This window comes from Camelus dromedarius, chromosome 1 (assembly GCF_036321535.1).
Source record: "Camelus dromedarius isolate mCamDro1 chromosome 1, mCamDro1.pat, whole genome shotgun sequence".
NCBI classification, from domain to species: Eukaryota; Metazoa; Chordata; class Mammalia; order Artiodactyla; family Camelidae; genus Camelus; species Camelus dromedarius.
The window spans coordinates 112,604,389-112,620,669 of NC_087436.1; the positions used below are offsets into that span (position 1 = coordinate 112,604,389).

Here is a 16,281-nt window from a genome sequence, read left to right on the forward strand (position 1 = left end):
CACGTGAGCTAGAATGACACAGTATGTACTTTGCTGTGTGTGGCTTCTTATGTAGCATTTTAATGCAAGATTAATTCATGTTTCTTTTCAATCTGGACGATACAGTAATAACAGACAATTATATTAACTGAAAACGTTAGAAAGCCCAAACCATTCTTATCATTTGGGTTTTTTTTTTTTTTTTCAGTAACGGAAATGGATTTTTTGTGTATATTTATTTTTTAGAAGTATAGTCAGTTTACAATGCTGTGTCAACTTCTGGCATACAGCATAATGCTTCAGTCATACATGAACATACAGGTATTTGTTTTCATATTCTTTTTCACCATAAGTTACTATAAGATATTGAATATAGTTCTCTGTGCTATAGAGTATGAACTTGTTGATCTATTTTATATATATTAGTTAATGTCTGCAAATCTTGAATTCCCAATTTGTCTCTTCCCATCCCCTTCCTGCCTTCCAACCATAAGTTTATTTTCTATGTCTGTGAATCTAAAAAAAAACAAAAGGCAAAGGAACTTATTTACAAAACATTTGGGTGTTTTTGCTGAGAGTCTTCTGTGAGGGAAGCAGAGCTACGCGTGTGGGGTTTGTGTGTGTGCTGCGTGGAGGGTGTGCACCTGTGTTCCCATCTGTACAGAAATGGGACTGTATTCCACACGCTGCTCTGTAACCTTTGTGACTTCTGTTTCCGCCATAACTGATCGTGAACATTGTTCGGTTTATAAGGCTTGTATTTAACAGAACAATGTCTCTTGAACGGATGTGGGTGTTCTCTGAGAGGATGGAGTCCTGTTCCGTGGGTCACATTGGCTGGTGCGTGGATTATGGTTCTGTGGCAGGAAGGTTGTGGCAGTGGCAGGGCTGGGCTTGGGGAGGAGGGGCCTCTGCGCAGGAAGACCCCCCCCCCCAACCCCGGGCCCTGGGGCTGCTCTGAACCTGGCCACAGGTTCGCTGCGCCCTCAGTAAACGCTGTCCCTTCTCCTCTGCTCTCCCCGCAGCATTGGCATCACCTATGGTTTTGTGGCAAGCCACCACATGAGGATTCACCTCAGAAAGACTCAGAAATTGGCAGAAAGCAATTTCAACGACTTGAGAACGCTCCTGAACACCACTCCAGGGGTAAGGACCACGGTCTGATTATCCTGTGATGCTCTGTGTCTGGGGCCTTTTGGAGTTCCTGCATATATTTGGAATCTCATTCAGACCTTCTGGAAACCTAATGAATCAATGCAGATGGATGCTGTCTCTTAATTTTGCAGATGAAGAAATAAAGGCCTAGCAAGTGATTTTCAAAAGAGTATAAAAGCATAATTTCTGAATTTATGTTTTTATTATATTTTATTTCTTTATTTTATTAAGGTATAACATATAGTACGTATTATAAAAGTACTTAACCATTTTAAGGGTCTCATGATTTTTAAGATTTTATTGTTATTTATTTGTGTATTTACTTATTTATTGAAGTATTACTTTGTTTTTAGATCTTTTTTTCTGTTTTGTGAACACTTACTTGCTAATACCTATATACATGTGTAAACTTCCTTGGGAAGGAGACACACAGACACAAGCTGTCTTTGGGGAAGGGGACAGGGTGGCTTGAGGGCATCCTTTTTCTGTATCCCAGAAATATGTTGATGCCCTGCCTATTCAGAACCTTGTTTTTAAAAATATCTCAGCAGAAAGCAGCCCAAACATGCTGCTGAGCGTGTGGGAACCTACATGCGGAGACAAAGATGCTGTCTTATCAGAGTCACTAGTAAGAGCCTGCCGGAATCCCTGGGCCTCCTCACACAGGGATGTGTTCTTCCAAATTGAACACATTCTACAAAAATGCCAACATGTTAAATATGGCGCTAGTTTTTTAATATGTGGTTGGAACTAAAATAGCAAAGCGTGCAAGCTTTCTTTAATACTGAGATTAGAGAAGCTAGTTTTATTAATAGTTTCATAGCCTGTGCAGAGAGGGACGCTTCATTTTCCCAGCCTGCGAATAAAAGTTCATATTTTCCACCTATCATCCTAACGACTCCAAAGTAAAACGTTCCCCCTAAAAAGTTGGCAAAGTCATACACGCAGCAGTCACGGCTGGTGAACTTTGGAATTGCTTTCCTAATCTCAGAAGGAGAGTAAATTGTTATGACTTTGGGGGAAATTTATCTGGTTCAAAGTATAAGAAAGCGCTCTGACAAATCTATAAGAAACTGGGCAAAGAATGTCAGTAGTCGATTCACAGAGGAAATATAGCTGGTCCCAAACACAATAAGAGATTCAGCTTTCCTCTAGTAATTGGAGAAATGAAAAAGTAAATCATGATGCACCGAGAAGGTTGGCAGTAGTTATTTTATTTAAAAGTGGTGATACCCGAAGTTGCAGAGGCTGCGGGGAAGCAGATCCGCTAAGACCTAGTAGACGGAAGAGCAAGTGTCCCCAGCAGAGGCCAGATCAGCGGTAACTGCTGAACAAAATGATGCTAAGGTGGTAGGTTTCTAATGGCCTCGAATTCTTTGCAGTCTCTCCTCCCTTCAAGACGTGGATCTGTTTGCAACCCCTTGAATCTGGGCTGTGCCTCTGACCTGATTCTTTGACCAAAAGAATGCAGCGGACATGACCTTGTGCTAGTTTTGACCTTAGGCTGCCAGAAGCCTTGCAGGGTCCACTCTTGTCCTCTCGTTGCAGGGGCCGCTACGTGAAAACACCCGGCAGGCCTTGGGGGGAGAAGCCACATAGAGAGAGGGGTCCGTTTATCCCCAGCCACACTGGCCCCAACCAGGCAATCCACATAGCCCATCCACAGGACCATGAGAAATAATAAACCATATTTCTTAAGACAATAAGCTTTGAGTATTTTGAAGAAGTCTGGGAGTCAGATAGGAGAAGTATCTCTGAGAACCCACTTTCCTATAAAAATGTTCTGATTCAGGATAATTTTTCCCTTTAAATCTCTTTTTTTTTTTAAAATTGAAATATAGTTGATCTATAATGTGTTAATTTCTGGTGTACAGCAGTGATTCAGTCGTATATATATTCTTTCTCATATTCCTCTTCATTATAGGTTATTATGAGCCATTGAATACAGTCCCCTGTGCTATACAGTGGGACCTTGTTCATCTGTTTTGTATAAAGTAGTGTTAAACGTCTTCCTACTGTGGCTTCTAAGGAGAAGAGGCGGTTTCATTTAGTTTTTTGTTTTTGTTTTTGTGTTTAGCAAATCGACTATGTACTGGACCAGTACACCATCACTAAGGCAAAGGCATTCTCAGATCTGGACAGTAAGTAAAATCTAAACTTGCCTCAAATTGTTTGTTTTGGCTGGAAGATGCTATGGCCACTTCCCATAAAACATGGAGGAAGAACTGAAGTAGTTGTTTCTACATTTTCTGCGTGAAAGCAGGGGAAAGCAGGTCAGTGGTTCCTCAGTGCTATTGACAATGTGTAGTTTGTTCCTCAGTGAGGAAAACCTAGCATTTATTGTAAGAATGCTTTTGCTTCCCTGCGGTCACCATCACCCGGTCTTCACTCCCCACGTGGGAGAGGAGATGGGTCTCTGGCAGGTCCATCGTTAGAGACAGACATGGACCTACCGGAGAAACCAGTGGCTTTGGGACTAGAGGGACAGGTGGGTGGTGCCGGTCCCTGCGCGCCCACGTGGCACTCACACACAGCCCAGTGTTCAGGAACCAGGGGCTGTATTGCCTTCGAGACAACATTTGGCAACATCTGGAGGCATTCCGGTTGTCCCTACGGGGTGAGGAGGGGAGAGCAGCGCTGCTGGCATCCATCGGTAGAGGCCAGGGATGCAGGGAAAAGCCCTCAGTGCCCAGGACAGCCCCTACAACAAAGAAGGATCAGGCCCTCAGTGTCGACGTGCCAGGGTTCAGAAACCCTGGTCCAGCTGGAGAGATTAGGGACCCCTCTGCGGTGATTAAGTTTTCCCGGGGGGCACCGCTGGTGTGGGGGCTTTGAAGAAGGCGATGAAATCCCCAAGGCGAGGGTCCACGCCTGAACGGAGTCTGGAGTGAAAGGGGATTTCAGGGCGGGAGAGACTACAGAGAATCTTCCAGGCAAGGACACCTTGCAGCGTGAAGAGACTGAGCGGTAGGAGGGTAGGCAATCAGTGCAACCCACCCTCACCGCCCCTTCTGCTTCTTTGAATTTAGATGTTAAATTATTGCTGGGAGGCAGCATTTACGAAAAGCTGAGACCCAGGGTGGTCCCCGCGCTGGATAATGTCAAGGCCATGGCAGAAGGTAAGCACATGGCACAAAGACCCGGACAGCCTTGCACCCGGAGTCCCCGGCTCCCCAGCCTCCCTCTCTGGCTTCTCTTTTCCCTGCGAGTCAGCGGGGGTGGGGTCTCGCTAGAGTCTGTTTTTTAAAACTTTTTTTAAAAAAAGCCTGTGCTAAAGCTATTGTACAAATGACCTAAAAGTCATTTGAAATAATAGTAGCAGAATTTGATAGGGGCCCGCCAGCTGCTTTTGTAAATAAAGTTCTTGGAACCCAGCCGTGCTCACCTGTGCAGACATCACCTGTGGCAGCTGCCACACTGTCACACGGAGCTGAATCGATGCACCAGGGGGCCCACGAAGCCCACATATGATGGCCTGGCCCTTGACAGAAAAAACTTGTCAGCTCCTCCTGCAGATTTTAGGTCTTTTGGAGTTTGTTGGCTTCCTTTTCCTTTTCCCCCTGAGAGAACAACTTCTGATGCAATAGGAGAATATGTTTGTATCGTAAGCTGCTGTGATCACTGATGTAAGTGAGCAGATATACTGATGTTAATTAATAAACTACATATTCAACTGCAGTGAAAAAAGACCTCCCGGGCCCTTCCCGATGTTGAGAAAATGTCGTTTTCTAAGCGTTTGATGGAGAAGACAGTTTCATCTATGCAAAACTTTTGTCATTTTGCCAATCTGAATTTCATTTTCATGAGCTTGTATTCCTGAGAAAATGGGCCATAAGAGAATGAATTGGGTGGAAGCTGGGAAATTATGCCTGTTCCTTTTGGCATAACACCTCCCGTCTTAGATTTCAAGGACTCAGGGAGGTACAGAAACACGTTGACGTACAGAACAACCAGGGGCCAGTCAGATTAGTCTTATTAACTAATGGGAAGGGCCTTTCCCTGCCCTTCCCCTTGACTCTGCGAAGGCTCCGGCTACGGTCTGAAGATGTTTCCTCTGCTCTTGACGCCTTAGACGGCTCCAGACACCTGTTCTCCTCGTCACCAACCATTTCCCATGCAGAGAAACTGAGGTCCAGAGAGGGGAGTGACTGCTGAGACCCATGGCCTCGCCTTCCTGTCCTAACTTCTTCCATGTAGTCTTCTCTTCCTCCCTTCCTTCCTTTCTTCCTCCCTTCCTCCCTTCCTTCCTCCCTTCCTCCCTTCCTTCCTCCCTTCCTCCCTTCCTTCCTTCCTTCTTCCCTTCCTTCCATGCCTGACCCCTGCCTGTCATTCCAGTCTCTCTTCTGCCAGAGCCCCTCGCCTTCCATTCCAGGCCATGAATCCAGGTGGTCATCCTGCTGTAAGTCCCTGATGGTGTCATTCTCTCCCAGATCCCGTACTGCGTGTGTTTCCTCTGCCTGGGGTGCCACAGAACCCCACCTCATCTTACCTGCCTCGTGGCCCTGAGCTAAGCGTTCTCTCCTCTGCAAGCTTCCCCACCCCCTCCCCTCCCACAGGGGAGCATGATAACTCCGTGTTTCTGCTGCTCACTTTGTAACCCTGAATACACGGCTTATTCATGGCATTTACAGCATTGCCTCTGTAGTACACCACGAGCTCCTTCAGGACAGGATCTGTTGATTTTGTTCACCCTTTATTCCCTGTACCTCTTGCAGCCTCTGGACTGGAGCAGAGAGATGATCATTTCTTGAATGAGTAAATGCCTGTGGCCCTTACCTTAATTGTCTAAGTTTAGGATATTGTGAGTTCACTGGGTATAAAGTAGAAAATGGACTATATTCTTTCATCACCCTGCCTCAGTTGGTAGGCAGCTCCTTTTGAGTCGACAAGCTTCCTGACCCTTTACTTTTTTTTAAATATATTTTTATTGAAGTATATTCAGTTTACAATGTGTCAATTTCTGGTGTACAGCACAATACTTCAGTCATATAGGAACATACATATATTCGTTTTCACATTCTTTTTCACCATAAGTTACTACAAGATATTGAATATAGTTCCCTGTGCTGTACAGTATGAACTTGTTGTTTATCTATTTTGTATATATTAGTTAGTATCTGTAAAATCTCAAACTCCCAGTTTATCCTTTCTCAATCCCTTCCCCACCTGGTAACCATAAGTTTGTTTTTTATGTCTGTGAGCCTGTTTTGTAAATAAATTTGTTTTTTTTGTTTTTGTTTTTGTTTTTTAATTCCACATGTAAGTGATAGCATGTGATATTTTTCTTTCTGTTTCTTGCTTCCTTCACTTAGAAAGACAATCTCCAGGTTCATCCATGTTGCTGCAAATGGCATTATTTTATTATTTTTTATGGCTGAATAGTATTCCATTGTATAGATATACCACAGCTTTATCCACTGACCATTTACTTTGGATGTCTCTAGTCATTTGTTTAACTTCATGACTTATTTATTTATTTATTAAGGTATAGGCAGTTACAGTATGTCAATTTCTGGTGGATAGCATAATGTCCCAGTTATACATACACACACATATACTCATTTTCATATTCTTTTTCATTATAGTTTACTGCAAGATATAGAATATAGCTCCCTGTGCTATATAGAAAAAATTTGGGTTTTTAATCTATTTTATATATAGTAGTTAATATTAGCAATTCTCAAACTCCCAGTTTATCCCTTCTCACCCTCTTTCCCCCTGGTAACCATGGGTCTGTTTACCATATCTGTGAATCTGTTTCTGTTTTATAGATAAGTTCGTTAGTGTCTTCTTTTTTTTTTGTTCTTTCCTTTCTTTCTTTCTTTCTTTCTTTCTTTCTTTCTTTCTTTCTTTCTTTCTTTCTTTCTTTCTTTCTTTCTTTCTTTCTTTCTTTTTTTTAGATTCCACATATGAATGATATCATGTGGTATTTTTCTTTCTCTTTCTGGTCTATTTCACTTAGAATGACAGTCTCCAGGTCCATCCATGTTGCTGCAAATGGCATTATTCTATTCTTTTTTATGGCTGAGTAGTATTCCATTGTATAAATATACCACAGCTTCTTTATCCAGTCATCTGTCAATGGACATTTAAGTTGCTTCTGTGTCTTGGCTACTGTAAATAGTGCTGCTGTGAACATTGGGGTGCATGTATCTTTTCGAATTAGAGTTCCCTCTGGATATCCGTCCAGGAGTGGGATTGCTGGATCATATGGTAAGTCTATTTTTAGTTTTTTGAGGAATGTGATTTTTTTCAGTTGCCTTCAGTGTGCTCTATGACTGTATCTGTCTGTCTGTCTATCTATCTATCTATTTATCTATTTATGTATTTCAGTGAGATTAAAATTGTTTTCATCGGAATTTAGGAGATAATTCTCATAATTAGAGATCTTTTGAAGGTGATATGATATCAATGCTAAAGATCACTTGAGTGGCTTAAACAATAGAAAATATATCACCCATGACAGGGTATCGGCTGTGAGGGGTTGGTTGCTTCAGTGGTTCAATAACATTGTCAGGGTGTCCCCTGCCCTTCAGCTTCCCTCGTGTTACCCTTTGTGTGTTGGTGTGGCTCTCCTGTGTAGCTCCAGGTACATGTGACTCTCATATATGTCACATGAGGAAGAGGGACACTGTCTCCTGTGCTCCTTTATATCACAAATGACAGCAGGCCTGGCCTCAGTCCTCTTAGCCAGTGCCCCTGGCAGTGGCTGAAGGGGCTGAAAAGGCGTGCTTGCTATGGAAGACCTGTGGTTCTCAAACTTGAGGGTGCACTGCAATCACCTTGAGTCTTGTAAGAACACAGCTGCCGGTGCCCCGCCGTAAGCTTCTGATTCAGTTGGTCCGGAGTGGGCCTGAGGCTTTCCAGGTCTAACGAGCTCCCAGGGGATGCTGCTGCTGCTGCTGGTTCAAGAACCACGTTCTGAAAACTACTGCTTTGATCTGTCGCTCCCAGGCCTGGGTGCTTATTAGAATCACCAGGTGAGCCTTTAAAAAATACCCTCCCTCGATAGACTCTGAGTTTATGGCTCTCGGGAGGACCCTGGCTGATGTTCTGTGCCTCTCCTGTTATGTTTCGTTGTTAAAAACTCCAGATGATTCTAAGGAGCACTCGGGTTGATAATCCATTGCTTAAAGGAACAGGCATGCGTGCTGTGTGGTTTGTGAGGGGCTTGTTCAACACATTGCCATGTATTTCTGAAACAATCAGAAAGGAGGGAGCAGAGCCGAGGCCACCGGATGATTGTATCAACTGACCTTTGCTGCATAACACAGTCTGTTCCAAACTTAATGGCTTGAAACAAGTCATCTGTTTAGCTCCTGATTCTGTGGGTCAATAGGGTGGCATTCCTGCTTCAGGTTAGCTCAGCTGATCTCCACTGGGCTCTCAGACATGTCTGCAGTCAGCTGCCCGTCCAGCCTGGGGCTGGGTGATGAATGATGTCCTCATTCACCTCTGGCCATCAGGAGGCTGTTGACGAGGGCAGCGGAGCCATGTGCCCCATCACCCAGCAGGCTCGCTGGTGCTGCCTCACCTGCCAGCCACGGGTTCTGCAAGCAGCAGGAAGGGGGAGCCCCAGTGCTCCAGCCCCTTTCAAATCTCTGCTGTGTCACATTTGTTATTGTCCCACTGGCTGCAGGGAGTGACATGGCCAAGCCTAGTGTGGGAAGAGACTACCCAAGGGTGTGAACTTAGTGCGGCACCAATGTATGGGGACCATCACTAGAACAGCCTACCACAGTGGGTGTGGTCCCCAGCCTTCACCATGGCCCCAGTGACCGCAGCCTGCTGGTGGTCCCATCATCACGTGAGTCTCCCGCACCATGACACGAGGTCTGTGTGGCTAATGCAATATAGCAAATAGGGCAGAGGTGATGGTGTGTCACTTCTGGGCTCCCATCTCTCTCCCTCACTAATCACACACATTGGGAAGTCAGCTGCTGTGTGGTGAGCCGCCCTAGAGAGGGGCCCACATGGTGAGGAACTGAGGTCTCCTGCCAACCACGTGATTGACTGGGAAATTGGTCCTCCAGCCCCCAGCAGTCTTCAGACAGATGCAGCCCCAGCTGACAGCTTGGGTGCAACCTCAGGGGAAACCCTGAGCCAGAACAACCCTGCTCAGCTAACCCCAGACTTCTGACCCTCAGAAACTGTGTGAGATAATAAACATTTGCAGTTTTAAGCTGCTAACTTTTGGGGATAACATGTGTGCAGCAACAGATAACTAATACCATGGACAGTCAAGCGTGTCCGTTATTTCCCTAAAGCATCAATTTACTATCTGGGCTCTGACACATGGAGAAGGACTAAAATCGTCTGATTTTCCCAGCCAATATATACGATGTTATCTGTGACACCTTTTCAGATTTATACCTGATTTTCAGGCAGCGTGTATTATATAGACCATTGGATTAAGAAAGAACTTTTTGGGGAAAGAGGAAAGTATCACATTAAACTAAATACAATATTGATCAAACATGCATCTTCATTTCATTAAAGTTAATGCAAAAAAGAAAGTGAAAGGAGTCATTGAATCAGGGAAGTTTGATAATCCTTAAAAACGGAAAGATGACCCACTCCGGAGCCAAAAAAAATAATAGGGAAAGAATAAACACACAAAAATGATAACACGGTGGACTCGTAGGGGGCGCTGTCTTAGATGAAGGACTCAGTGTGCAAGGAGTGTAACGTCCTATTCCTGTTAATTAGTACATTTTCTTACACCTGAGCTTTAACATTTCTTTCCTCCAATAATCACACTTAAGACAGAAGATGAAGTCTTTGTTATCATGGCCAAAAGTTGGCTCCCAAACAGTGTATTATTGTCCTTTATTGAAAACTAAATGGTGTTAGTTACAAAAAGAGCCAGCAAAGGCCTTTGGCAGGATCTTCATATGTGAGGCATCAGGTCTGCTTAGAGATGAAAGATGAAAGCTCTTTCTCATTTGAAAAGATGCTTGAAACAATGAAAACCACCTTCCTTGGTTTCAGCCCATTTTTACACTGAAGCCAGGATGTCTCTGATCTGGGAGGTGGGTGGGGCCCTCTACTCACAGGAAGGGCGGACTTCCCTAAATCCTCTTTCCGGTGTTGCATCTGTGCCAAAAACAAAACAAAAAGAAACAGATTTGAGAGAGAGAGAGTGTGTGTGTGGCGGGTGTGCCGAGGCTTGCTTCGACCCTCACCTCTAGGTGAGATTTCACAGCCCTCGTTCCTTGAGTGTTGACATTGCCTTTCACGTGGCAGCCGTTGTACAGGCTGGTACCCAAGGAATCCGCATTCCTGCAAATCCTCCTCCCAAATGATTCCCCCAGCCAGTCAACGGTGCTGAAAAGCCACTCCTTAACTCCACTGTCCCCGCAGAGCTACTCGGCCTCCCACAATGGTGGTGTGCTCTCCATCCTCCCATAGGTATGAAAATAATGCCTGATATTTGTATAGGATTTTGTGGTTTTTCAAACACCTTTTAAAGTATATATGTATTCCGTGTACTTGTCATCATGTCCCTGGGATACAGGCAGGGAGCTATGATGAGCCCCACATTGCAAAGAAAAGCCCAGAACTTGAAACCTATGTTCTTTGGTTAAATTGGATGCTTTTTTCCCTCTAGTGCTTTCTGACCCACTCTTACTTCTCTGCTTTAGGACAGCCAGAGAAAGAGATTGGAAACACCACTTCCTCTCTAACTAGGCAGTGTCCTTTGCTGACATGGGGAACACAAGAAGCAGGGAGGGACCCGCTTTGGAGAGCTTCCTCTTGCCCCTGGCACACTCGTCCGAGTGGCCAACAAGTGTGCTTCACGCCACGCGAGGCTGGGAGGAAGTTGTTGAGAACAGCTAATTTTACCCCAACGTCGGCAGGTCTGCCTTGCTTGGTCTGTTGAAAATTCAGCCTTCATAAGCTGAAGTAAGTCCCTTTTAAATTAAAACCGAAACAAAACCAAAAACAAAACAAAACAAAAGATGCCTTCTTATTGACCAAGCGTACTGGAATTTGGGCTTTCATTGGTTGAGGGGTGGCTCCTGTCTGTCCCCGTGATGGCTCTGATGATCAATTCATCCTTGTCAAGCAGCAGAAAGATGTTTCCTGAACTGCCTAAGGAGAACCACCCACCGGATCAGTACATGGCAGAAATTTAGATCGGGGGTCCTTGACATTTTTGGTACTATGGACTTGTGAACTCTATGGACTTTTCCTCAGAATATTTTTAAATACATCACATAAAAGATACAAGGTCATAAAGGAGACCAGTTGGGTTGAAATATCAAAATATTAAAAAAATGAATCTGCAGAGCAGTAGCATGTGCTTGTTTATTAACGTCATTAGCTAGTGGCGTCTAGTAGGGGTCTGATAACTGTCATAATTTCAGAATAGCCATGAGCAGACACAGTATATCAGCAAACACTGAATATTAAATAAAAATATTTCTGACTTTTTAGTGACAGTCAGAGAAACTGCCAGAGATTGGCTGTCCACTTTCGTAAGAGAATCAAAGGTTAAATGTGACTAGAGTGGAAATAAAAAGGGGGGTTTGCTTTGGTTAGACTCTTTTCTTCCAAGCTCATAAATCCTCCTGAATTCTATTCACAGGCACAGTTGAAAAACCTCCGATTTCACCTTAAATAGTTCAGGTTTATCCAGGGAACCAGATTACATCAGAAACAAGGAGCCCTGGGTTGTGATTAGAGCTGAGGGAACAGTCTTCAGAGACGACTTTGTCACTTGGTGTTTGAGCATTCCCACTGCGGGGAGGAGAATGAAGCCCGGACGTCCTCCCTGGAGAAGCTTCCTTCCATAGCTGTCCCCCTCACCGCCCGCCTCCCCCCACCCCCCACCTCACCCAGGCCTGTGTCTTAGCAGGAAATACTACTACTTAACTGGCAGGAGCGGAACTGTGATGAGAGTGGGGGTCCAGCGGCTCCTCCTCCCTTCGCCTTCAGAGTTCACCACCCTTGTCCGATAGCCTTCACTCTCTGCTGCCTCCGGCATCACTCTTGCTGGCGATCCTCTAGGGCCCTCCATCCCACCCTCGAGTGTTTATTTACACTTCACCAGTGGATTAATGATTATTTGGGTTGGCTCTGTGACCTTTTACAATCAAATCTCTCCAGTCATCTCTTTCATTCTCTTATAAGCATTTTTTGAGTAATCATGGGATGTTTGCCTGATTCATACAGAAAACCTATCTCTATCTGGCTTTCGACTGAGTGGATTATTGGCTCATGCACCTGAAACTAGCTTCAGGTGAGGCTTGATCTAGCGGTGAGCCACTTTCCATCTAGCTGTTCTCTACAATGTCTGCACCACTCTAATGCAAACTCCCTTTGCAGTTGAAAGAGGGCTGGCTCCAGCCACACTGGTCCTCCTGCTCAACCAGATTTCCCTCCAGTTGGGCCATCAAGGGCCCATGGCCAGCTCTGAACCGGTGCTACGGAGGGGAAATAGGTTGGCTGGGGGCAGTCAAGGCCCACTCCTTAAGCTGAGGGTGGATCCTGCATTACCCAAACTGCTGCCGCATGGAAGAGGGCTTCTGAGATGTCAGCCAGCAAAGTCCAACAAAGCAAGTGTTTGTAGAAATGATGAGCCATGAAGTCAAATTTAGAAAGCTGTTGAGTGTTGGGGGCCTGCCATGTGCTAATGCTGTGCACCAAGTACTCTCCTGTGTTCTGTCAGTCAGTGCTCACAACTGCTCTGTGGGATGGATCTGGTTACCCCCATTTTGCCAGCTCGAGACAGTGAGTCTCAGAGATCGTCTAACTTGTCTGAGATAAGATAGCCGGGAAGTGGTGGCTGGGAGCTGGGATTCAGACCCTGGTCTGACTCTAAGGCCTGTGCTGCCTTGACTCCGTGATATTTGGGCACATTCGGGAGTGATGATGCAGGGTGCTTCTGGGCCGTCCACGGCAACACAGCTCAGTGTCAGTTTGGAAGAGGAGTTAGGAATCTGGAGTTCAAGAGCTGGTGTGACCCCAGGGTGATGCTGGGCACCTCTGCACCCCAGATCCCTCATGAGTCAGTGCCTTTGGAGCAGGGGTCTGCCAAGATCTCTTCCAGCTTCAAAATTCTGTGAAGGTAAAGGCCGTGCAGAAATATGCAGACGGGTCAGTGCATGTTTACTTTGCCCCGTGGTTTGCCCAGCTTTTCCTGTTTGCTTTATAGTTCTCTTGGATTAAAGCCAATTAACACAGATGTTTTTTCATTTCAGTGCTTTCTGTATTTGTATTGAAGTTGTCTGTATTTTTTAAAAAAGCCAGCCTGAATACGTTAGAGTTTAGCCTCTGGTGTTGCCAGAGCGTCTTAAAATGTACTTAATAAACTGCTTCGGCAAATGTTTTGCTAAAAATTCCTTTCAGCTGCATGTGTCTTGTGGCCTTTGGAGAAAGTAGAAACATGCAGATGGATTGGTGCAGGTCGTATTTGAGCTGCAGGGTAGGACCTCTAAAGGAAGTGTGCTATGAGCTGGTAAAATGTTAATTAGCTAAAATTGAGATTCTAGAATACCTTTCCACTGACTTCAGATACATAATATATGTGATCTTGGTAGGCTTGGAATGACTCCCAGAGTTATGACCCAGTAGACATTTTATAAAATGCTTTGAAGCCTTTGGAAAATAAATGTATTTATTACTTCTCAGTCCTTCTTGGGACATGGCAGCCTAGTACCCATAATCCAGAATGTCTACACATGGCGCCTAAACGGACACACGTTTTCTGGGCCATCCACTTATTTTATTGTCCATTCTTTGTTGTTGTTGTTTGTTTGTCTCTTACCTTAAAATAACTCATCTTGAAGTCAAGGCGGAAGGGGCTATGAGAGGTAAACCACAGAACATTAAGATGTGAGGTGTGTGTTGTGTGATTTTGGCATGGTCTTTTGCATCCTCCTGTGTGTTTCTAGCTGGCACTGTGTTCTTTGAGTCTTGCTTCCTTATGGTAGGTATTTATTGAACCTCTAATTTGGGCTGGGTACCTGCTCCATGCTTTGCTGATAATCCTGGGAGATAGATGGAAAATGAGCAACTGGGGCTCAGAGCGACTTTTTGATAAAGTCTTTATTAATATTGTAATCTCAAATATCGTCAAGATATGACTGGGCCTTAAGTCAGGAGAAAAGATTGTAGCAGACTCTAAAATTTTCTATTCGGAGAAGGTGATAGAACTGGGGGCCGAGGGTCATACAGTCCAATCCTGGAGACCTCCCCAGATCTCTGAGAGAATCATCAAGGCTGGGTTGTGGCACCATCTTGGATGACACGGGCAGTGCCACCTCCTACGAGCATACCTGCTAAGGTCCAGCCTAGAAGCACAGACTCGCCTTATAACCAGGAGATGACCCACCCAACCTCCCACCCAGCCTCTAATTTGCAGGTATGCAAACCAGGTTCCGAGAGGTGAAGGAGTTTGCCAAACGTGCTAGAACAAGGTGGTAGAAGACCTGGGGTGAGACTGCACGCTGCTTTTGGCAAGAGGCCACAACACATGAAAATGTGTGTGTGTGGTGTTAGCACCGAGTTTCATGTGGTTGCCAGGGGAATTTGGGGACACTAGTTTTTAAAGGCACACTTTCCCTAGCAGCACGCTGTTGTGACTTGGTGCCCCCAGCATCTGTTTTGTGAGCCCAGACTTATTTGCTTAGAAGAAAAGCATTGCCCTGTAATTTAAATTTCACCTCTTTCACTGCTTTGATTTTCAGTCACTGTGGAAAAGAGTTGTCAGTTTGCTCCTTGCCTAGCCTTGAATTTCTACGCCCCAGAGAGACCAGGGTAGCAAATGACGGAATAGGGATTTCCTAGTCTAGGGACGTGTCCTCGGCGGTGGAGCTTCCAACATTTAACAGGTGGACTCAGTGCCACTGAGGAATTTCAGCCTGGTCATCCTAACCTCACAGTTTGCAGTATGAGCCTGGTGGTGGTGGTTTCACCGTTTTCAGATGAAGAAATTGCCAGTGTTCAGGAATCGGCGTCTGTTTACACAGCGGGTAGTGAGGCTGGGACCTGCACCTTGGCTTGCCTGCATCCCAACCTGTGATTGTAACCGCTGCCCTGTGTTTAATTACAGCTCTTTGAATGTCCACAGCTAAAATCTGACTTGGGGTGACTAGTTTTTATGTGAGTTAAAACTGCTTGCTATGGAAGGTGCTAGCCTGTGTGGGCTGACCTCTTCATGGGCAAGGCTAGGGGGGCGACACCTTTCCCTGCCGCTGCTGCTCCAGTCTGGCCAGTTCATGCTGTGCCCACCCGTCCCGGGCACATTTCTGGGGGTTGACCCTCGCCCCTGCTTGTTGGAAAGAGCCCCCCGGTGGGAAAGCTGAGCTGGTGGGAGCAGCTGGCAGGGGCAGAGGAGGCCAGCAGTGTCCCTGCATTTCCCCGCCAGACGCCCCCTCACAGCAGGGTCCCCTGCTTTGCCCTCCAGTGTCATTTACAAGTTCATCTCAAGTTCCCTTAGAGGACTTTTGTAGATGAGAAGGGATTTTTCCACTTGCTGGCCTAGTGAGTGCCTCTGTTCTGAAGTGGACTGTGTTCCTGCAGCCATCAGAGAGACCGAAGAAGCCCTGGTGATGGTGAACAGTGTCTTAATGGACATGAAACAGTCATCCGCACAGCTGAGTGCCAACCTGAGTGACGTTCAGAAGGACCTGGCGCTATCCCTCAAGGACCCCGCGTGCCAGGTGCCTTCGGCAGCCACCACTTGCGACCACATCAACAGCTCTCTAAGCTACCTGGATGTCAGCGTGGACTTCAGTCAGGTGAGGGGGGGCCCTGGCTCCGGGGCAGCGCCAGCTGGGGAAGGCTGATAAGGAGGGGCTCGCCCGTCAGGTGCTTGGTGACCGGGTCTGTGTCGCGGTAGAACAGTGGCAGCAGGAGAGAAGGAGTCGCGGGAGACCCTCCTTGGGAGTTCTCTGCGACTGATCTGATGAAACATCAGAATGAATTCAGCTTTTTTTTTTTCAGATTCTTCTTTTTAAATTTAATTTAAATTTTACTTTGGTAGTTTCAATGTGCATTTTATAAAATACAGGCTGTGTTCCCTGTGTTGTGCAGTATATCCCTGTAGCTTTTTTTATACATCATAGTTGGTGCCTCTTAATCCCCTCTCCCTGTATCGCCCCTCCCCCTCCGCCTCCCCACTGGGAACCACCAGTGTGT

The 16,281-nt window shown here is 45.6% G+C and overlaps 1 protein-coding gene across 4 annotated transcripts in view; it reads left to right on the plus strand.

Moving 5' to 3' along the window:
• The window catches only part of PROM1 (prominin 1), a 101,204-nt gene that overhangs the window by 52,087 nt on the left and 32,836 nt on the right, over positions 1-16,281 (plus strand). For all 4 annotated transcript variants that reach the window (XM_031437020.2, XM_031436992.2, XM_064487895.1 and 1 more), the window contains exons 5-8: positions 1,005-1,125; positions 3,212-3,275; positions 4,164-4,253; positions 15,664-15,881. In XM_031437020.2, coding sequence (XP_031292880.2) covers positions 1,005-1,125; positions 3,212-3,275; positions 4,164-4,253; positions 15,664-15,881 — 493 coding nt within the window. The remainder of the gene's footprint in view (positions 1-1,004; positions 1,126-3,211; positions 3,276-4,163; positions 4,254-15,663; positions 15,882-16,281) is intronic.